Raw genomic sequence first — 23,213 nt, 5'->3', positions numbered from 1 at the left:
TTTGTTTTTTGGTTTTTGGTTTTTCGAGACAGGGTTTCTCTTGTGTAGCTTTGTGCCTTTCCTGGATCTCACTCTGTAGACCAGGCTGGCCTCGAACTCACAGAGATCCGCCTGCCTCTGCCTCCCGAGTGCTGGGATTAAAGGCGTGCACCACCACCGTCCGGCTGAGACACATGCTTAAGATCACACTAACTACTTGGAGAAGACAAGGATATGTCCGAAGAATATTGAGATTACAAATGCCATATAACCAACTGGACAACTCTGCTGATGTCCACGCCATTATTTCCTCCCATTGGGTTGACTTGTGTTTCTATAGATCTGAAGTTAAATAAACCCTGCCTCCTGTAAGTAGATCTTTGCCAACTATTAGACCACACATGAGAAAAATTAGTAGTTGAGTGGCTGGAAACAAGAATGTGAGAGAAAAAAAAAATCACTATAGCTTTTTGCCAAGCCTTGATTGGATCATTGCATGTGACATCACATGGAGTCCAAGTGATGTAAGCTAGATATCAGCCAATAAAAGGGCGCCACCTAGGGCTGGGTTTTGTCTTTGTACTTCAAAGAAGCAGTTGGTTGATGGGAGAGCAGTTGGATTCAGTTGTTTCTCCTGGATTTGGACTTTTCAAAGCCTGTTGGATCTCGACTTAGTGAGTATATTCCCCAGGTTTTCAGTTTAGGCTTTTGTCATTTGTTTGTCTATTCATTGCGTTATTTACATCTTTGGTTTGGGTTTTGATTTTTGCCTGTAAATGCTTTTTCCTCATTTCACCTCATTTTTTTTTATCAATTTCTTTCTTTGTCATTTTTGCCTTTGTTCTTGTGTAATTCACACATATGGTGGTATATATTATCTCTATAGCATGAGAAATTTGATCATGACTTCCCATATCTGACTATTTTGCATTTTGATCATATTTACATGGTCTATTTCACTTACCCACACATTGAATGTGACAAGTACATTGAAATGATCTAAGGTTCTTTCCTCTGTTTGTTCAGGATCCCTAGGAAACAAAATGTGACAGTTGTGTTTGTGGAACTGGAATATTTGAAGTAACACTTTCTCTAGTTCCAAAAGTTTTCCTGAAAAAGGCATTTCATTCCTTTGATGTCCTATTATAGGACTTACCTCAATGTTGTGTGTATGTTCTGCTTTGTGTCAATTTGTATGTGTGGATGAATCCTAATGTTCCTAGGTTAAGGAATTCTGAAAATGAAGTATGTTCTTCTTCTTCTTCTTCTTCTTCTTCTTCTTCTTCTTCTTCTTCTTCTTCTTCTTCTTCTTCTTCTTCTTCTTCTTCTACTTCTTCTTCTCCTTCTTCTTCTTTTCATTTTTTTCAAGACTGGGTTTCTCTGTGTCGTTTTGGTGCATGTCCTGATCTTGCTCTGTAGACCAGGCTTGAACTTACGTAGATCCGCCTGTCTCTTCATCCTGAATGCTGGGATTAAAGGCATGTTACAACACTGCCTGGCAAAGTATGGTCTTCTTAATGTGCTGTTGAATTTGGTGTGAGCTATCTCTCATTAAGGACTTTCTAATTTATGTTAGTCAAAGATATTGCCTGATATTGGCTTGTTTTTACCTTTTATTTACTTGGTTTGAGAATAAGGGTAATGCATCTTTTATGAGAAAAATTTGAAAATGTTCTTTCCCTCAGACTTATAGGGTACTGAAATATCTGGAGAACATTGCTGTTAGATGTTGAGATGATTGAATTCATCAGTGAATTGTCCTGGTCACTGTATGAGTCTTTCTTGATACTCAATTCTTTCAGAGTGTTTTATCTAGTTTTATTTCACAGACTTTAATTTTCCCTTTGACTTATTATTTTCCTCCTTCTTGGATGTATTTTCTCTTTTTTTATCAGGGGAGGGAGGGAATGGTCAGAGCTTACAGAAGGACAGTGATGCATCTGAAAGGACAGATCTTCCTTTCAGACAAAAGGTCATTAGTAAAGATGGTCAGGACACTCTGTGGGTGTCTGAGGGAGTTTTATTCCCACCAGACAAAGTGTGTCTCTATTAACTTCATGGTATCTGAGGGGAAAGGAGTTGCTTCAACATCAAGAAGCAGGCTTGGTTAATATGAGACCTATGCTACATGACAGAGGATGGGATCTGGAATTTAGGCTACTTGAAGAGCTCATTGATTATATTCACAGGATGGGTGGGAGGGATATGGTCAATGTGTGACTGTGTGACAGCAATGAATCTGTCTTGGCTTCTTGGAAAGTAACAGGAGTGTGGAGGGGATACATAGCAGCCCTCTGTGCTAAGGGCATTAGTCCTTGGGGCAAGAACGTGGATGGAAAAAATAATTTAATAATTTAACTGAAAAATAATTTAAAAAATCACTTTGGTTTTTTGCCAAGCCATGATTGGTCCATTGCATGTGACATCACACAGAGTCCTTGTGAGGTAAGCTAGATACTAGCCAATCAAAGGGCACTGCCTGAGGCTGAGTTTTGTCTGTACTTCGGAGAATCGGTTGGTTGGTGGGAGAGCAGTTGGACTCAGTTATTTCCCCCATATACTTGACCTTTTCCCTGACCTGTTGGATCTGGACATAGTGAGCTTGATTCCCAATTTCTCAGTTTGACCTTTTGGCAATTGACTATTACTTCTTTCTTTGGGTTTTTCAAGTCAAAGGTGTAGCTTTGTGCCTCTCCTGCGTCTCGCTCTGTAGACCAGGCTGACCTCGAACTCACAAAGATCCGCCTGCTTCTGCCTCCTGAGTGCTGGGATTAAAGGCTTGCGCTACCACTGCCCAGCATTTCTTTATTTACATTATTGGTTTCGGTAGTAATTTTTCCCTGTAATTCCTTTTTATTCATTTCAACTGATTTTCCTACTATTAACTTCTTTTTGTCATTTTTGGCTGTGTTCTTGTGTATTTTACAACTTTAATGTTATGTAGTAAATGCGTAGGATGAGGAATTTGATCATGACTGATATCTGGCTGTACTCTACTTTGATCATATTTATCTGCGATACTTCACTTCCTGGCCCATTAAATTGGACAATTACTTCCTATTATACAAAGGCTATGCCTCTGCCTGCTCATGACCTGGAGTGAACAAAATGTGACACTTGTGTTTGTGGAACTGGCATGTTTGTAGTAACACTTTCACTAATTCCAAGTTTTCACCTGAATTAGACATTCTATTCCACCGATGTCTGATTTAGGACTTACCTCAGTGTTGTGTGTATGCTGTGCTCTTTGGCTGTTGATGAATCTTGAGTGTTCCTGGTTAAAGACGTCTTGAGTATAAAGTCTGGTCTTATTAACGTGGTGTTGAATTTTATGTGACCTATCAATTACCCTCATTCAGGTTTTTCTAATCTGTCAGTCAAGGATATTGCCTGATACTACGATAATTTTGAAACGTCTTATATAGTTTGGAAATTAGGGGAATAACTCTTTTATGAAATGTGCTTGAAACTGTGCCTTCCCTCAGTTTATGAACTACTAAAATACTTGTCGGTCATTGTTGCTAGTTGTAGAGATTGGAAAGTTGATTTCCAGGGATTTAGATTTCCTGTGTCATATTTATATTTATGTTTTTCAGTTTTTGTTTATATTTCATCTTTTTCATACAGTACATCCTGACTGCATCTTCCCCTCCTTCCGCTCCTCCCAGTTGCCTCTCAGCTCCTCTCTCCACAAGATCCACTGCTCCTCTGTTTCCCTTGAGAAAAGAGCAGGCTCCAAGGGATAGCAACTGAACATGGAATAACAAGATGCAATAAGATTATATTAATTTTTTTTGTTTTAGTGATAATTTGTACTTATTTTATCAATTTCCTCAATAAATGTTACCCAATTTTCATTTTTGAAAATTCAGCCTTTTATTTCCCTTTGGTTTCTTTTCTCCTTTATAGAAAACATTTTTAAATTTACTGGACTAAATAAATATATAAAGCACATAATGTGTATTATAGGTAACATATATGTATAATATAATATTTATAACTGTTATAATATTATATTATAACTATATTATAATAGATGCTGAGTATATTATGTATAATTCTACTAGTTTAGAGTTTGAATTCATTGAACTATTTTACATAATCTTGATCAACTTTGTTAAGGGGTTTGCATTGTGGCACATCCTTGTAAAGAAGCAGCTCATTCTTTCAGGGATCTCAGGATTTTCTTTTGCATGCCAACTTTACTTATACCAACACTGATCTTTCTTATGATTCCTCATCCACTGCCTTGGGTTTAGGTTCTTCTAGTATTTTTATATCTTTGAAGAGCATCATTAGATTGTTTGGGATATCTCAATTTCATAACAGAGAATCCAAATCTATATCCTCCCCTTCTAAAACTGCATTAATCTTTTTCTTTTAGCATTGTGTGGGTCTGAGATTACCCACAAGATAAAGTGGTTGAAATTGAGCAGAACACCATGGCCAAACACATGGAAGAGGACTATCTTGAAAAGGATTTCAGGATGTTAACATCTTTAGGTTGTGGTTCCTTCGGGGAGGTGAAGCTGGCCTGCCATCTTCCCACACATACACGAGTGGCTGTCAAGGTCCTTGAGAAAAACACCAACAGAGTGGCTGACATCAGCACTGAAGTGAACATACTTCAGTCTCTGGAACACAGGAACATCGTTCGATTTTTTGACATGATCGACACACTGACAACCACTTATCTGATTATGGAGTATGTGGCAGGAGAAGACCTGGAGAGCTGCCTCGGGGCTCTGGGCTGTTTTAAGGAGGAGGAGGCTAGAGTGATTTTCCGGCAGGTGGTGTCAGCAGTTCACTTCCTCCACCAGAGACACATTGCACACCGTGATATCAAATTAGAAAACATCCTAGTCGATGCAGCAGGAAATGCAAAGCTTTGTGACTTTGGTATGGCAATTGAAATCACAGAGGGGCAGATGTTGGAGGAGATCTGTGGCTCCTTGCTCTATTGGGCCCCAGAGATCTTGGCAAGAAAACCCTATGATGGACTGGCAGGTGATATGTGGAGCTTGGGTATTGTTCTATATGTCTTAGTCACAGGGCACTTCCCATACATGGAAGAAACCCTTGAAGGTATGCACAGGGTTATCACTACCACCATGTGTCCCATTCCTTACCATCTGTCAAAACCCTGTCACATCATCATTGCCCGACTACTCATGGTCCCTATCTGGTACCGATTCACAATCTGTCAGCTTGTGGAACGACCATGGCTAGGCCCCATTCAAGAACATGTACTGCCTGCCACCAAAGAAATCCTGCCCAGGGTCGTGGAGACCATGTGCACCATCGGCTATACCTGTGAGGAGATTATTTCATCCCTAACTCACAGGCGAGAAGATAATCATGTAACGGCTACTTGCAACATTCTCAAATATCAGCTGAGTGGTGGGGACAGCCAAAAGCAAGATCAGATGCCCTGGTTAACTAGAAGCCCTCCAGGTCCTGTTCGCCTCCCTCTCCCCTTGACGAGGAGAGCCAGTGAACCAGCATTTACAACCGGTACACAAACTGGGAAGAGTCACGTTAAGGTGGAGGGTGTGGAAGAAAGAGGTAAAGGATGTAGAAGCTACACCATGCCTCACAGACTCTCCTTCCTGGAGGCGATGCCCGGTTCAGACAACACAGTCCCAGAAAGAGATGCTCTTATGGCTGACGTCATCAACACTGCTACAGAGGATACTGAAGTCAAGAGGAATTCTGTTGATCCCCTGCCTGGCAATCTCTCCTCTCCTGAATCAGTCTTGGAGGCTACACCCACGGGATTTCTGAACCTGGGCTTCTGTGAAGAAGATTCATCCCAGGGGTCAGACATTCCCAGTGACCAGCCCCAGGTGGCACCCACAACATCTGGATCCAGGCCATTCAGGGTCTGGAAGCTGGTGAGGAAGCAAATTTCCCATGCACTGAGAGCACTGTGCAGCTGCTGCTGCTGCTGCTGCTGCCTGCCCACCCCAAGGTGAGCCCTGAACCCTTGCATCAGGGGTTCAAGGAAAAGAGGGGACAGTGGAGACCTACATGGAGTCCAGTTGGTTGGGCCACACAGATGAATTCCTACATTGTATTTTCAATATACTATGTCAATATCCATTTTAAATGAAAAGTTGTACCCACTCAGAGGGCCCAGAATTTCAGATATGTGGTACATTAGATGTCAAATTCACAGCTTCCTGTTCATGTACAGCCCTAGAAGGCTGAGGCAAAAACAGGTAGCATAGCATGGGGACCACAGCATGGGAAGGAAGGGAGGAGAGTTTGGCTAAATGGAGCAAAGGTTCAGAATGGAGAAATCAGGGGAGTAATATGGCACAGAACTTTTATCTGCCAGTCACTAATAGAGGTGCTTTCATGTTTCTTTCTGCTTTGAAGTGTGGAAACTGAAATGGCCCAATAGAATTCCAGACCTGGTGAGGAGCCACGGAAGGGACCCAAGACAGATCGCCAGAGTGCCAGCTCCCTCCAACACAGAGCAACAGGCTCCTGCCTGCATTAATCCTCCAGCTATTGGGTCTGAGCTGCCAATCTGCATCTCTTTCAGCTCAATTCAGCTTCAGAACTGTTGTGGGACAATTGGGGGTCATAAGGCACTTGGACCCCATGACCCTCTACCTTCCTAGCTTTGGTTGTGCTTGTAGGACCACTCACAATGCATGGAAAACAGCAGCCTCTACAACCAGGAAGGACTTCATACCAATCACGGCTGCTCATCATCTTGGTCACTTTAACCCTCCAACTTACTCTGTGACTGCCTTATGGACAAAACAGCAAGACCTGTGTAAATCCTCTGAAGAATGGAGGTGGGTGAAGGAGATAAAGGAGACTAATTGGCAAACAGTTTCGAGACAGGAATAGGGGACATGAGAGTTGGTGTAGAATAAGGAGTAGAGTCTGTCCTGAGGAACTTCCTGTCAACAAAGGAGATGTGTGTGCTGACCTGTGACAGGGGCCATGGACAGTCTAGAGCAGGAACAAACCTCCCCTGAAGTGCAGAGTGGGAGGGAGCTAGGAAGAGCCAGCAATGAGGAGGAGAGGGCCTGCTCTGATGGTTCCTACCATGTGTCAAGGCACACAAGTAGGATGTTGACTTGGAAATAACATCATGTTCTTTCCTACAGATCTGGGGTGAAGCAGGAGAAAGATGCAGCACTATTGGTCAGTGGAGTCCCATCCTCCTCAGTGCTGAGTAAGTCCTGTCTGTTAAAGTCACTAAGAGAGGCACTTTCCTTATTCTTTCGGGTTTTATTTGGGAAAAGTGAACTGGTGTATTTGAACTACAGTCTTGGTGTGGTGTAGTGCAACAGGTAGGATCCAGGCTGGAAATCTGTGTCCTGTGTGATGATATGTTAGGACTACAGGTTCCAGTATCCATCCTCCAGGTTAGGGTCTCAGCTGCCATCTTCCCCATCCTTCACCTCACTGCTGCCCCTGCACTGTCGCTGAACATCCCTGAGAGTCACGTGTTGCATCGACCCAATGAATGTCTACATCCCTCATGGTTCCTGAGGGACCAGGGTTCCACAACATCTAAAAGGGTTGCCTCTGTCAACAGGACAGACTTGCATATAGATCTCAGGCTTCCCTCTTCTTTGATTCATTCATCACCTCCAAACTGCTTTCTGACTGTCTTTCAGAAGAACTGCAGGAACTGTAAATCCACTGGGAGATGGGAGAATGGAGATGAGGGGAGGAACAGGAAAAAGGAGGATGGAGAGGATAAAGAGGAAATGAGAGGACCCGTAGAGAGGGTAGAGTGTGTCCAGAGTAGCTTACCTGAAATGAGTGGAGAAAAGGAGGTTTTGCTGGGGCAGGTGTTGAAGAAGTGAGACCAGGAACAAATATCTCAAACAGAGCAAAATGTGACCTCAGCTTTATAGCCAGCAATGAGGAGGAAGGCCTTGATTGTGATTGGCATATGTCAAGGTAGAGAACTACGAGGCTGCTTTGGAAGGGATTCTGATTCTGGGCTATTGAAGAAGGGTGTTGCAAGAGAAGGGTGGCTGCATCATGCAGTGGGGTCCTCTGCTGGTCTTGTCTGTCATGGCCTTTGGCAGATCTAATGACATCTGTGTATTTTTCTCCATAGCCTCCTTCATCCAGGCTTCCCATGGTGCCTCCCACCTCCTGATCCAAGAATTCTGCATCATTTTTCCATCTCATAGAGGCATTTATAACTGATACTTGACCTTGCATTAACATTGTTCTGCTCCAGTGTGGGAAGGTAAGTAGGCATTTCCAGGCCTGATGCTGAGTATTGCCTCTACAAGAACAGCAGCCATGGGAATTCTTTATGACCAATGCCCACCATTGGGGTCAGACTCAGACGGAAACCTTGATTATCATGGAGTTCTTGATGACAGCCCCTGGTGCAGTGTGAAGCACTGGTTGAGGTGTAGTGTCTCAACTGTTTTCCAGGACGCCTTCCAGTTAGGGAGCAGCTCACTGATTTGGCAAGGGGAAATGAACTCGACAGGGAATCCAGGGTCCTAATCTGTGTGAATCATGCACCTGAAGGTAAGATTGAGTACAGTAAGTATCTGTGTGTGGCAGAAGATAAGTCTCTGAAGTCTGGTCTTGATGTGCTGAAAAGGATCTCATGAAGTGTAATGTGCCAGCATCCCCGACACAAAGGTAAATTTATCATTGACTTGCTCAACTGAAGAGCAATGGGAGACTGAGAGACTGCAGAGGTGTGACAAGGGAGGAACCAGCTTCTCTGCTGTAGTTGGCCTCCAGCTCCACTCTGACCATCTGATCCTGGGCTGTTAGCAAACACTGATGCATGTTAAAGTCTTTGGCCGGATCTTCCCAGTGGATGATAGCCAGCTTGTGCTGTCACTGACTTCTAGAACCCTGACCATCTGGTGAGTCCCAAGTGCACAATACAAGATCAGTCAGTTTGTTCAGGAAGAGAGAGAGAGAAATGTTCAGTTTGTGGCTATCACCTGGTGTCAGACTGTGTTTCTGCTGCATATCAGTGAAGGCAGGGCTGAGAAATGGTTGAGAAGTCTGTTAATGAGATAGGGATATTTCGTGACTCCTCATTTTATATATTTTACTCTTTTTGAGACTGGATCTCACCTTATGGCCCTGGCTATCCTGAGACTCTCTGTGTAGACATACAGCTCTGAAAGTCATAGAGATTGACCCCTTTCTCTGCCTCCTGAGTGCTGTGATTATACATGTGGACTCCCATGCATGGCTTCACGTACTGTTTGTATAGCATCAATGGTAAATTTCTCCAAACATTTGAGGGAAAGGAGACAAGTCCTGTCCTTCTTTCATTTCAACAGTATCAGGGATTGAACTTAAGGTTCTTTCATCCAGGATGGACTACAAACAGCAGCAAAGTCCAAATCTAACCTTCAGAATAGAAGTCTATGTCCACCCGTGAACAGATACCTGGAGGTGAGAACTGCTGTCATGAATTCTTCTGGGGACACTGGTCAGTGGGCTGGAGGAGTTATGTCCTAGCTGAAACACCCTTAGAAACAAGGCACAGAGCATGCAAAGGCTACTCTTTAATCGTTTTCTCAGGATTCCCACTGCAGTCCAGGCACAAATCCCATGACTTCAACCTGACCAACCAGGAGCGTCCAGATTGGCTACCTGCTCTAATTGATTGAGTTCTTTCCATTTGAGCCTTGAGATCACAGCTGAGGATTCAAGGTGGGTCACTGAGACAGCTGGTGCCTGTCTTGGGATGTTGGAGGCAGGGCTTTCACTTTAAGGACACCAGTGGCAGAGGCAGTACATGAAGCCACATATTCTAGACAGAAGCTTCCAGTTCTACTCACCTGACACCCAGATTCTGTTTGCTTGTCTGCTGACTTCCATGGCTACTCTTGCTCATGGGTCCCACAATGCTTTTGTTATTTGTCAAAACCATTTTGGGTTGCTTTTAGGCCACTGAATCTTGTTCATACTCCCTAGCTAATGGAGAGCCAGGGTTGTAGGTTTCTGGATTCTGAACCAACTAGGACTCTGTACACCCCACTCAAGACAGTGCATGATGGTAGAGGTGATCAGCCTCCCACGAACATTGTGGACAGTTTCAGGAAGACCACTGTCCTGTTTCATGTCCTGAGTGTTCTGTTGTTCATGTTCTGATGCCTATAACCTGCAGATTTTGCATATGAAAAAGAAAGTGACCTTTGTCTTTGGGACAAGATTGTTACACGTAATACAGTCATCCTCAGTTGTATCTGTTTTCTGAAAAATGTGTAAATTTCACTCTTTGGGGTGAGTATGTGCTCTTTCCCCTTGCCCATATGCTCTTCATTTATTTATTCCATTTACTTATTTATTTATCCATTTGTTTTTTTGTTTTTTGTTTCTTGTTTTTTCAAGACGGGGTTTCTCTGTGTAGCTTTGCGCCTTTCTTGGAACTCACTCGGTAGCCCAGGCTGGCCTCGAACTCACAGAGATCTGCCTGGCTCTGCCTCCCGAGTGCTGGGATTAAAGGCCTGCGCCACCACCGCCCGGCTTCTTATTTGTCCATTTGTTTATTTATTTATCTATTTATTTATTTCTCTCTATATACATATATATATATTCATTCTAAGTGTCTTTTACATCAGGGATTTTGATTACATTCATGTCCCCATCATTTCACATCTGCCCTCCACCCCTACAACTCCCCCAATACAACAAAATTTAACAGAAAAAAAGGAAACATAAGATAAAATTAAAAAGGGAGGAAAGGGGAAAACCTAAAGGTTTCCTCATGGAAGCTGCAGTGACCGAGTGTGACAGAGTGAGTCACACTGTAAACCCCTCTGTCCACATACCTTCACTTGTTAGTGCTCATTGCGGGGTCACTGGTCTTGTTCCAGGCCTTCACTGTCTCTGACACTAATTAATGTTGTGTTTGATACTGTCAGCTGTCCTTTGTATTTGGCACATTAACTTTTTCACTGTCTGGGTATGCAAATTTAAAACTCTGACTTCAAAATCACCAGTGCCACAGTACAAACCCACTTCTAAATAAAGTGTCATGGTTGAGCAGGGGATGGAGAACAGAGGACGATAAGCAGGGATTGCAGAGGCAGCAGGAAAGAACTGGCTAAGGGAGGGATTTGGAGAGAATGGAAGAGACAGATGGGAGGAGCCATGGGGAGAGGGATGCACAGTAGGTCTAGCTTAAGTGCTGCATATTTCAAATTTCCCTAGAGTCCCTTTCCCATGTCCATCCTCTTTAAAGTGATGAGCTCTCTACATCAGGAGACACAGGGTGGCGACTTGCAGGTGTGGCCTGAGACAGCAGAAGCAGGAACTCTGCAGGAAGTCCAGATGGCAGTGTGCCCACTTCTCCAGCATGAAGGGTCTGAGTCCAGCACAGGAGGAGGTGAGCCAATTACCATAGATTTCCCTCCAGAAAATCCTCATTATCAAGGTAATATGATCAAGGGCTGGTGTTTCACAGCATCCTCCTCAATGGGGGCCATGAGCCATTATCACGTGTAAGCTGCCTTTGAACGTGCAGACCCCGTGGACCAGTCTGCAGGGGAATAACTAGCAGTACTCATTAACCTGTCCAACCTTTAGGTTTCTGATCCTAGTGAATTGTTTCCCCACATGAGGGGAAGGGAGCTCCTTCCTCTCCTTCCTCTTCCTCCTTCCCTGCTGCAGCCTTCATTTATCCGTGTGTCCTGACCATCAGAAAAGACACAGTCCTACAGCACGCTGGTCTAGTTTATGTGTTTGTGAAGGGGCCTCATTGTAGGGAGTTTTATCAGAACCATATTTGTCTCCTAACAGGAAAGTGACAGCAAGCTGGAGGAAAATGGGTACCACTTTGGATGGAATGCTGGGACATTGCTCCACTTTGGAAGTGAGTAGGCCTTTCCCAGCCTAGGGCACAGTGGTCAGAGGTGGGGTCAGCACTCCTAAAACTACTTTGTACCGAGTTCCACTGGTCAGCGGTCAGGCATAGACATCCTTGTTGACCATAGAGCTATGGCTTTCTGCTAGGCTGTCTGCTTGCTTGTCCTGCTGGGATAATTGTTTAAACTGTTGTCCCATGCACCTGACAGGCAGACAGCGTCACCATGCAGTGAAGGATGGCCACTCTGAATGGAATGATTGTCAAGGCTCATTTCTGGGAAGCACATGGCTGAAAGCATCACTGAGACCACTATCTAACGGCCTGTAGTAGATGATTAGTTTTTGGTTTCTGGTCTAAACTTGACTCTGGCTTAGAGGTTAGGAAGAATGAGGCTTCTCAGGCAGGTCTGCCTCAATCCCAAGGGTAGGTGATCATTAAGCTTGTGTTACAGAGGAAGAGAAGAAGAGGGAGAAGAAGGAGAGGGAGGAAGGGAGGGACGGAGGGAGGGAGGGAGGGAGGGAGGAGAGAGAGAGAGAGAGAGAGAGAGAGAGAGAGAGAGAGAGAGAGAGAGAGAGAGAAACAGCTGAGGCATGGCTACAGAGGGATATTGAGATAACTTGGTGTAGGTGGCATATGTCTCCCCTCTGATCCTAATACCATTGAGAAGGAAGACTTTGAATCAAAGATGGTGAACATCTTCTCAACACCTGTATGTTGTGACATCCATTCTGTCACTGGACAGTGACTTAGTCTGTGTTGTTTCCAGAGACTGGGGCGTGGGGATTCACACAACCTAGCAAGGGAAACCAGCCAAGAGACAATGACCTGCTTGCTCCTCAGCCAATGCCTGGTCTGTTGGTCAATGAGTAACCACTCCGGAAGGCTTCACCCTGATGCACTTAACCGAAACCAGGGCTTATAGAAGGGAGTCTTGGGTACTATGGCCAGGCATGCAAACTCTCAGGAGACAGCACATGTGCACCAGGGCCCTAAACACTGGTAACGGTCTTTGAGAATGTGGATGTCAGGAAACAGAGTTGATGCCTAAGAGGCCAGTTGAGTATAATGTGAACTTTTTATATTGCTGGCCACTGCAAGGAGCATGTGGTCGCCTTTAGATAGTTACATGAGAGAAGTCAGCTTATAATCAGACTCACACACTCAACACCCTCCTTCCCCCACTGCCTGCCTCCTGGAAGCAGTAGGAACAGGTGCAGACAATACATGCTCTTGGTACCAAGAACTTTCCACACACTACCCCAAAGTTGCTCAGTAATATTCACTTCCTTGTGGAGAAAAGTGAGTCCACTTGATGCCGGGTAGCTTGCTCTTTTGCACAGTCTGACTGGTTGGGAAAGTTTAAATTACTCTTAGGTCATTGACACAGATTGGATGACTGTTGTGGTAACAGCCTGAGTCTCTTGTATCTGAAAGGTCAACCCCAGACCTCTCATTGACATCCTTTCTTTCCTCAGATCTGCAGGTTCTGCTGGATATGTTCTGAGACAAAGGTCATCTTCACCGTATGTGCATCCTGTCTCATCTAGGCAAGTGTTCAGTGAGCTGGGTCCAGAAAGCACAGCGTCTAGAAACAGACATGTTGGTGAAACTGCATTTCCTTCTTTATCCTAGAGCCCGTTTATGGGACAGTAGCAGAGCAGCTAGGACAAACCAATCCCTGCAATCAGGGCTTCTCAAGGAGACCCCACTGAGTTCTCCCACAGGAAGTCACATGGGAAGAAAAAAGTCATTATTCCTGCCTCATTAGGTCCTGAACTCCACAAGAAATAAACCAGCTATTATCTGAAAGGCCACAGGTCTAGGGTGGTAAATGAATCTTTCTGCTAGCCTCATCAATGGTCTAACATAAGCTTTTTCTTCTAGGTGCCTGGCCATATCCTGAATCGTGGACCCCGAGAATTCCTGACTTGCATGTGTGCACACTGAGCATTGGTGACATGGAGGAAAAAGAGCACCTCTCCCCTCCCCTTCCTGGCAGACTAGCATGCCATTGTCTGAGCTCCAGAGGAACTCAGAGGCTCCACACAGCAACAGGAGGACATGCTGTGGAGGACGATGACATGGTTTCTCTTCCATCATCCAACTACAGACAACCACCCCAAATTACCAACAAGACCTGGGGAATCTACAGGAGTGTGCCCCTGTGAAAGCCTCCCAGTGGGTACTTACTGTTGAATCCTCCCCAACTTAGACCCCTTTGCATTTTGACAGTTCAGAAAGTCACCTATGCCTCTCTGTCTTCACAGATAACAAAGAAAACCTGCCTGAGCAGGTAAAGAAATATCTCAGAAGAGCCTTCGGAATTAAATCTGCTTATCTTTCTGAACTTTAGAGTGGATCTCCTGAGAAGGGTAGTATCCATGGACAACCTGTCCCAGGCCTCCACTAACATGAAGAGGCAGAACTTGAGGTCATACATTTGGCCCATATCTCACTGGTATTATGCAGAGACAATTTACAAAGAAATACTGAAATATTTAATTAGAATTCCAACATAATTTCTATAAATTGGCATTTAGAATGTATTGACCCCTGGAGGAGAGAAATCCAAAGCTATATGAGCTCTCAGCTTCTCCCAGTTGTTATTCTACAGGTGACAGATGTTTGCATTTCATCTATAGACTCAGCAAAACCCAGTCTAATGCTCAAATACAAGATGTAACAACCAATGGGACCTAAACCTAGAAGACATGGTCGAGGTCAGGAGAGATTCCTCCAGACCCAGATCTTCTTCGTCCACGACTTCCCACAAAGCCTCAGAAATCCACAAAGACCTACATGGAAGTAATGGAGACTGGATATGTGCAACAGAATAGAAAGCTCAGAAACAGACCCAGCAAAATCCTGCCAGCTGATTTTCTCATAGTCACCCATGGAAATCCAGGCAGAGAGAATGGCTTGTCCACCAATGATTGTAGAAGAAGATTTAAAAACAAATAAGAAACCCATTGAAAAACTGAACACAGTCAGCATTTCTATTGACCTCAAATACAAACACTATAATGCTCACATAAAGTTATAGAAGAGGACTACATGATATTCTGCCTTATAAAAAGGAAGATCAGAAATAACCCAGAGTAGATGAACTGTGGACTCGAGAGCCCTGCTGCCACCAGACATGAAAATACAGAAGCTGGAGCATGGCAAGAGCAGGACACTCCCCCAGGACATCCAGAGAGAGCCTGGCCCCTGACACACCCCAGCAGACAACAAATCCCTGACAGTGAAAGTTGTGTGGCTATGAGGAGGTGGAGGTGTAGTGTGTGCTGTGTGGTGTGAGGATGGCTGAAACCTATCCCATCATGTGGGATGGAGATGAGCTGTCCAGCTGATCTGATAACAGCACTGTATGGATGGTCCAGTCAGCTGGGGAAAGCAGCAGGGCTGACACCTAGACACTCACATGTGCTACCCATGCCCCTCCCCTTGTTAACAACTTACATACAGTGTCAGTGTAAGGACATGAAGGACTCCCCTCACCCACACTCTCCACAGAGTTCTCTAGGTATTAGGCCTAGGTATTCAACTCCCTTCTGATGTCCCACATGCAATGCTAGATTCTAGACCAGGCTAGACATGCCTCCAACCACAATGTCCTAAGACATGGGGAAATGTACCAGGCCCTGTTGCACACTTTATCTTCTGACAAGGACACACATTTACTGCTTGGTTCAAACACTCCTGGAAACTTCCTGCACTGACGTACAACACTAGGTATAATGCAACGTGGGACACTACACCCATGCCACCTCACTTGTACTACCAGCTGTCAGACCATGATAACCAATCTCTACAAGACACACACACACACACACACACACACACACACACACACACACAGCCTCTAATACACTTCTAAGTCTTGGGCCATGAATGACTTTTCACCCAACCACACATTGACTGCTAATTATCCGGCATTGCTAAACCCTCAGACATACCTCACGTATATTCCTAGGTCTGGATCTGGTATGTCACCCACATAATCCTTTATTAACAGCTACTTATCAGGCCATACAGGACACTCTCTTGCTACTGTACCCAAATATTCTGCTGGTATTGGACCTCACTTGACATCTCATTGTCCACTGCCAACGTTACTTCAAAATGTTATCAGACCTTGACAGATACCAGCTCAGCCATGAGCTGACACACACTCAGTAGGGATTGTGCAGAGCTTGACACCCCATTCTTCCACTGCTCCCCTCTGACATAGTTATCATCAAACACACTGGACACAACACCACCCCTGTGACCACACAGCCACTCTAGGTACCAGGTCCAGTTTGACCTCATACCCCACATTAATTGACAGCCATTAGACAATTCTGGGAACATTTCCCCTGTCAGGTCTTGCACAATACCTAGCAATTAGCATTTCTGGACCCCCTCCTTCTGCTGAAGACACATCCACACCGCTAGGCATCAGCTTCTACTGCACTCCTTCCTATGCTATACCATGTGCTGGGTCTCAGGCTCTACTGCTAGTTACTGGGCCATGCTGGACATTAACCCCTGTCCAAACCACAGTGCATATAAAGTGCTGTGTGTAAGGTTGACTTGAACACCAGGCTCCATCACACATGACTTGCTAGGTACCAGACAATGTTGACAGACACCCTTACCCCCTATATACACTACTAGCCCAGTGAACATTGCAATTTTAAGGCTCTTCTAGACACCTCCATCACTGACATATCACATTTCTTGTTATCAGACACTACCACTCTGTGCAGATTTCAGTCATGTATATTGAAGTATATTGTATGCATATATAATAATTGGCTTCGAGTCTTACCAAAAATAGCACCATTCTGTTGACAACATACACTACCAGACAGGGGCATGGGTCTAAGCACAGCTGAAAATTAGCAGGGCTATTGTGGCAGCAGGGTGGGTGAAGGAAGAGAAACTTATTAGATGAGGCCTGTTATCATGCACAACATCCGGGTTAGGACCAGGGAGTCCTGAGGATGTGATACACAGTAGGGCATCCAGGCCTCAGGCAGGTGTGCAGCACAGCCTGAAACCAAGCAGTGTGTTTCAGGCTATAGTGGCAGGGGTAGGAGTGTCCAGCCGGGCAGTGGTACATGAGTGGGTTTGGCAGCAGGACTAGGGGGCAGTAGCCAACAAGGTGCTTCTGCTGCTAGGTGTCCATTACCTACAGCCTATCTCTCTCTCTCTCTCTCCTCTCTCCCTCCCTCCTCTCCCCTCTCTTTCTCCTCTCTTGCTCCTCTCTCTCTTCCTTCCTCTCCCTGATTCTCACATACACACACTTATATATATGTACATCTAAGCCTCTATACTTATAGGTATATACTTGCCTAGAGACAAAGACTTCCAATACATGCTATTCGACTGGTCCTTCAGGGTATTGCCTCCATTACAGGCAAAGCCACTCCCTCATCAACACACAATACACACACACACACACACACACACACACACACACACACACACACACACGTAGTTACGTGGCAGGTTCTGTTAGATATACACTTGCCTCAGAGCCAAAGCCTTTCAAACAGGGCCAGGTGTCAGCTTCTGTTAGGTCCACTCTTCCCTACAGCCTATATCCTTCTTACACAGCTAGGTATAATGAACTCCTAGACATCCACTGCCATACAGTAAATCCCATGCACAAGACTAGGCATCATATCCTGCTAGGAACCGCGGACAGGGACAAACACCCAGGCACAGCTCTCATATTCATATAAGGCAAGTGTCAGTCTCTGGTATTTGTCTCTAGCCTTACAACCAAAGTTCCACATACACAAACATGATTAGGTTTTAGGATCTGCTAGGTACCTTCTTCCCCACAGCGGAAACACCAGGTTAACAAACATACAAACATAGAAATGCAATCATGCACACATGCACATATGCAAACAATCATGCATGCAGGCCGGTGGGAACCCTCCCCAGGGTGTGAGTCCCAGGAGTTTTTCCTCTAGCCACATGAATGGAGCTTTGGATTTAGGGGAAGGCTAGGACTTTGCACCTACCTGCAAGTCTGTGGCATTGTTGTAGAAGTGGGAGAGTCCTTGCAGGAATACAAGTAGCCAAATATGTGTTTATGGCTTTGGCTGTAAGGGTGAGAAGACAATGTTACCATTGACACCTAGCCCTGTGTGGAGAGCTTGGGCATAAAATAGAAGTCCATTAGGACTTGACTCTGTGTGTGTGTGTGTGTGTGTGTGTGTGTGTGTGTGTGTGTGTGTGTGTGTGTGTTTGTGCTTTAGCAAGGTGAAGTAATACCTAGGTCTTGACATACCTACCGTACAGCCAAAGGCCTTCATACACATATATGGCTCACTATCAGTTCCTGCTGGATAAACCCTTCCTTACAGCCTAGCCAAACTGACACAAATCTCAGAACCTGCTAGGAATATCACCCAATATTGAAAAGACCCACCTATGACTAGGGTATCATGTCCTCCTCAGCATCACCTCCCCTAAAGGAAACTTTCAACTATATATTCATGGTGAGGTGTCACATCATGCTAGGTACCCTAATCTCTACAGCCAATGTTACAGGTACACAGCGATGGTGTTAAGTCATTCTGACTGCCCCTGCCATATAATCAAAGTCTCTCTATCTCTCCTCTCTCTCTCTCTCTCTCTCTCTCTCTCTCTCTCTCTCTCTCTCTCTCTCTCTCTCTCTCTCTCTCCTCTCTCTCCTCTCTCTCCTCTCTCTCTCTCTCTCTCTCTCTCTCTCTCTCTCTCTCTCTCTCTCTCTCTCATATGCACACAACTGTGTTTCTTTTACTTCTAGACATTTCCTCCCCATAGTAAAAGTCCACATACACTCACAGGGCTATGTTTTGACTCCTACTAGATACCATCTCCCTAGTAGGATCTCAGGAGGATCTCTAAGAGGACATGGTATCTAGCTGTGGAAGAAGAATATATTTACAGCCAAAGCTAGACACACAAAGCTAGTGTCAGGTACTTTTGGTATCCCCTCCCCTCTCTGTAACTCCATGTTTTATACTCACTTCAGATGTTTGAGAGCCAGAAACAGCTGATGGAGATGACCTCTGGCATTTGTTTTTCTGGATCTGGGTTCTCTCAATATCATCTTTTCCACATCCATCCATTTACACAGAAAGATGACTTAAAAACAAAGAGGATTATTGTGCTGAGTGAAAGTAGTTCTGTGATTTTGCTGTTGCATGCAGTTTACAGGATCCATTTCTTTATTAATGCCTAAAGTGGGAGATCAGGCCCAATGTGGGTGCCTCCACCCCTCTATGTTGGTCCTGAATTGTGTAAGAAAGTAAAGTGAAGTAACCCTGAAGAGCAAGTCAGGAAAGAACTGTCCTCTGAATCTACTGGAGTTCCTAGAAAACTTCCCTAATGTTGGGCATTGAACAGGACATGGGAGCCAAATAAACTATTTCTACCATATTGGGTTATGTCAGGATGTGTTTATAAACAATACAAAGTATACTAGGACAGTTTCCCATGACTGGCCTCAATTTGTAATCCTCTAAATTTCACCTACTGACTGCTGGCTTTAAAAATGTAATCTAAACATATATAAATAGAAATTTTAATGTTGACTAGATCTCAGGGAGAAAACAAATCAAGGACCAATACAATACATTTCCATGAGGTCAGGTTATTTTAATGAAATTAAACATAGAATGCATCTCAAGCAGACAGATTGGAGAAATACTGCTGAATGAGGATAGAGACAAGAAATAGTGTCTGATGATATATACAGAGACAGGGGAGGAATCTGAGTGTATTTTTTAAAATGATAAGCACCAGTCAGAGGGTATAAACAGAGGAGTGAAATCATATGACTTGAGATAGTTAATCATGGGGAGTGTAATCATTAACATTGGTTGCTGAAACCTCAGGAGCCAGGCAGAACTGTGAAAACATCATGGCTTGTTAATGCTCTGGATTATACACATTGGTGAATATACCCACTGCACTCTGTGGAACATGGCTCATGGGGTCAGAATATATCTTAGTATATTGTGACCAGCACACACAATCATTGTAATACACATAACCTGGCTCATGAGATCAGAGCATGTGGGATATTCTGAATCCTGCCCCAGCAGGCATCTCATCTCAATTCCTGCATTCTGGTTGATCAGAAGGGATACCACTGCTAGATCATCCAGCATCAGCTGCTATCTGACCTTCAAACCAGCACTGTGTGTTTCCACACTTGAGCTCAAGCAGAACACAGATGAGCCTAGCACAGCCACACTAGGAACACCAAGGATCAATCCAAATACTCCCCAACAGAAAGCAAACAGAAACATTCAAGTAACAAACTAAATCCAGATGAGCAAGGCCCATGACAAAAACAGAAGTAACTTGAAAAACCCAGGACAACATAACTCCTCCAGAAATGACCAATTCCAATGTAGTGGCCAACAATAAGAGAGGCTTAACCAAATTCAAGGCTGGTTAACAAGGAAAACCCAATGGCAGATGCATGGATCTCCCTGAAAGGGGGAAATAAAAGAATATCTCCTGGGGGCACTTAAGGATAGGAGCATGAGGGTTTGGGTTGGGAGGTGCATGAAGGGGACTCTACTGAGAGATGACTGGAACAGGGGAGCATTTTGAGGTCAGGTAGAACATGATTCAAGGGAAACTTCCACAAATCTACAAGGATGACCCCAACTAAGACTTCTAGTAATAGTGGATACACAGCTTGAACAGGCCATCTCTAGTGGTTAGTTTGATGGCTACCTCAATTGTCATCAGGGAGCCCTCATTCAGTAACTGATGGAAACAGATGCTGAGACCCACAGCCAAACATTAGGCCTCTTTGGGTTCAGGGAATCCTGCTGAAGAGAGGGAAGGATTATAGATGTCAGAGGGGTCAAGAACATCCAAAGATAACAGAAACAACTAACCTGGCCCATAGAAATTCACAGAGTCTGAACCAACAACCAGGGAGCCTACATGGGAATGACCTAGGCCCTCTACACATATCTAACAGGTATGTAGCTTGGTCTACTTGTGGAACTCCTAACAATGGTAACAGGGGCTGTCCCTTGGGCTTTGGCTGGCTCTTGGGAACCTATTTGTGAGTCCCTGCTGTGCAGTGCTCTGCTTCCCAACATGTACTGCTCAGTATAATCCCAATTGGAAAAGTCCTGACTCACAGAAGGATAGAGAACACTGAGATGAGGTCCTAAGATGGACAAGAAAACATGGCTATTTCTCTGGGAATATATTGGTGTCATTGGGCAGATACTGTGGGATGTGAGCACTTTTGAAGATCTGGCAGACCCAGTGCTGGGTGGTGATTAGGATAACCCACATGGCAGGGACCCACAAGGAAGGACTGATGCTCCACTTGTGGAAACAAACTGCTCATGAGTAACGTCCCCGATGGGTAAGGTTTGTTATTATGCATGTCTTTCCTGACCTCACCCAGCAGCTTACTCCCCAGCTTGCCCATTGCTGGTGCCCCAGGAAAGTTAAAGCACTCTGAGAGCAGTGGGCTATGGGGACCACCTTGTGAGACTTAAGGAGGACAGCTCCACAGTGATGCCAACCCCAGTAAAGCAATGTGGAATGCCATGACCATTGACCTTCAGCTGTGTCTTGGCCACAGCATAGCTCCCTTCCCACCTTGGTTTTCAATTATACTGCATAGACATTCAGTGTCAAATGTTAATGACCAAGATCTCATATAGAAAACAACACCCAAATGATGTTGATCCTCCAGGGATTGTAAGAATGAAGTTAAAGACCAAGGCCAAAGGGCAAGTGGCATGGCACTAATAACTATGAGATCTGTTCATTGCTGGTTCATTGGGCACCAGAAAGAACGAGATAGAATCCATACCATGAGAGCTCTTTGGGAATGAAAGCTCAGCAGAGTGGGGAGATTGGATAAAGGTAAAAGGTTCCATAGCAGCCCATGCCAGGAGCAGCTGAGTGGGTAAGAGGCCTTATTTCCTACACTAACACATCTTATACCTAATACCAGGCAAGTGTTCCCCAATCACTAAGGAGCAACTGGAGATCTGTTTTTACCCTCAGGTACTCTGTCTTTTCTGAAGCCATCACTGAGCCTGTCCTGGACACCTCTCTGGTACCCTGACTCACATGTAGACACAACTGAAGATTCTGATTCCACCTTGTATTGATGACTTCTCAGGGATCACATATTTCTGTGGGGAAGACAAAGGGAGAACACTACCCATTTTCAGTTCTTGTGAGACTGTTGGCCCCTCCTTTCATCTAACCACTCCCCTTGAAATGAAGATTGGGACTGAACTTCAGAATCTCAGAGCTCAATGAACACTGGCTTGAAAATCATCTGCAGTCCTGGTTTTCCCTGGTTCACACCTATCCAGTTCTTAAATTCTCAGAAGACTTTAGGTGATGGGGTGAACATTACCTTTGCATTTAGATTTTACAGTCCTGGCAGGTAAACTAGGGGCCTAGGGTTACATATTCGCCGCTGGTCGTCATCCCTTATGCCAAGATCTGAAAACAAAGTAACCCTGACTTGCCTGATACAGGCCCTCCATCTGCTAGGAAAGTCATTGAACTTTCTGATAAGTTTTTGCACCCTGAAGGCAATCCAAATTAAACTGAATCAGACAGAATTATAAAAGCCCAGATTTAATGGTTAAAGTATTCCCAGATGAATCCTCCACTCCTCAGAGAGGAGACAGGGACTGTAGACTGGAAGAACCACATGTCTGTTTTTTGAGATGCAGCTCTGGGGGAGCAGCTGTGTTTGGCAGGCTTTGAAGGGGTGGATTTGGGAAGGAACTGTGTTTGAAGGGCTTTGAAAAAGGGCAGGTTTGGGGAAAGAAATGGAGGAGGAGAGTTAAGATGGATCTTCCACCAGACTCCTTCCAAACATTCCAGACTCTTTGTGTATCGGGAAGCCAGGGTGCCAGGGGCTGAGGTGGAGCTCCCACCCAAATATTCCAGACTCTTTGGGTATTGGGGTACTGGTTCAAGTCTGACTACTTCCTTCAAGCATGGGGCAACATGAGGAAGAGGAGTTGGGGGTGGCTGGGCTCACATACAGCAGGAGGTGTGAGGGGAGGAGCCTCCAGTCTATTGTCATCCTGGAGACCTCAGGCATCTGTTTCCTGAGGCAGCAAGGAAGGCAAGTTTCTATGAAAAATAGATCATTAACATCTGCTCTAGTTGTACTGTAAAGGTGAATGTACAGAGCAGAAGAGCAGACAGACCCTTTATTGGGACATCTTGGAAAACAGAGGCTTGCTGGGGATATTTTTATGTAGGCTGTGAATGTGTGTTGCTCTGATTTGGTTGATAAATAAAATACTGATTGCCCAGTAGCCAGGCAGGAAATATAGTGTAGGTGGGAAAAGCAGGGAGGAGAATTCTGGGAACAGGAAGGTTGAGTCAG

At 44.7% G+C, this 23,213-nt stretch overlaps 1 protein-coding gene across 2 annotated transcripts; it reads left to right on the top strand.

The window, feature by feature from the left end:
- Positions 1 to 510: 510 nt before the first annotated feature.
- LOC121825352 (putative sperm motility kinase W) lies at positions 511 to 14,870 on the top strand. 2 transcript variants are annotated; one of them, XM_076560128.1, is made up of 13 exons: positions 511 to 653; positions 4,364 to 5,950; positions 6,361 to 6,788; positions 7,107 to 7,174; positions 8,075 to 8,209; positions 8,404 to 8,502; positions 9,282 to 9,396; positions 9,526 to 9,657; positions 11,192 to 11,335; positions 11,749 to 11,821; positions 13,291 to 13,362; positions 13,700 to 13,993; positions 14,083 to 14,870. In XM_076560128.1, exons 2-3 carry the CDS (start codon positions 4,422 to 4,424, stop codon positions 6,383 to 6,385), a joined length of 1,554 nt encoding a protein of 517 aa, XP_076416243.1. In that variant the 5' UTR covers positions 511 to 653; positions 4,364 to 4,421; the 3' UTR covers positions 6,386 to 6,788; positions 7,107 to 7,174; positions 8,075 to 8,209; positions 8,404 to 8,502; positions 9,282 to 9,396; positions 9,526 to 9,657; positions 11,192 to 11,335; positions 11,749 to 11,821; positions 13,291 to 13,362; positions 13,700 to 13,993; positions 14,083 to 14,870. The 2 variants fall into 2 exon arrangements, with proteins under 2 accessions (XP_076416243.1, XP_076416244.1); XM_076560129.1 differs by having other exon boundaries at positions 546 to 653; positions 11,161 to 11,335.
- The last annotated feature ends 8,343 nt before the right edge of the window (positions 14,871 to 23,213 follow it).

The sequence above is a fragment of the Peromyscus maniculatus genome, chromosome 23 (genome assembly GCF_049852395.1).
Source record: "Peromyscus maniculatus bairdii isolate BWxNUB_F1_BW_parent chromosome 23, HU_Pman_BW_mat_3.1, whole genome shotgun sequence".
Taxonomy (NCBI): Eukaryota; Metazoa; Chordata; class Mammalia; order Rodentia; family Cricetidae; genus Peromyscus; species Peromyscus maniculatus.
This window is presented reverse-complemented; position numbering and strand designations above follow the sequence as displayed.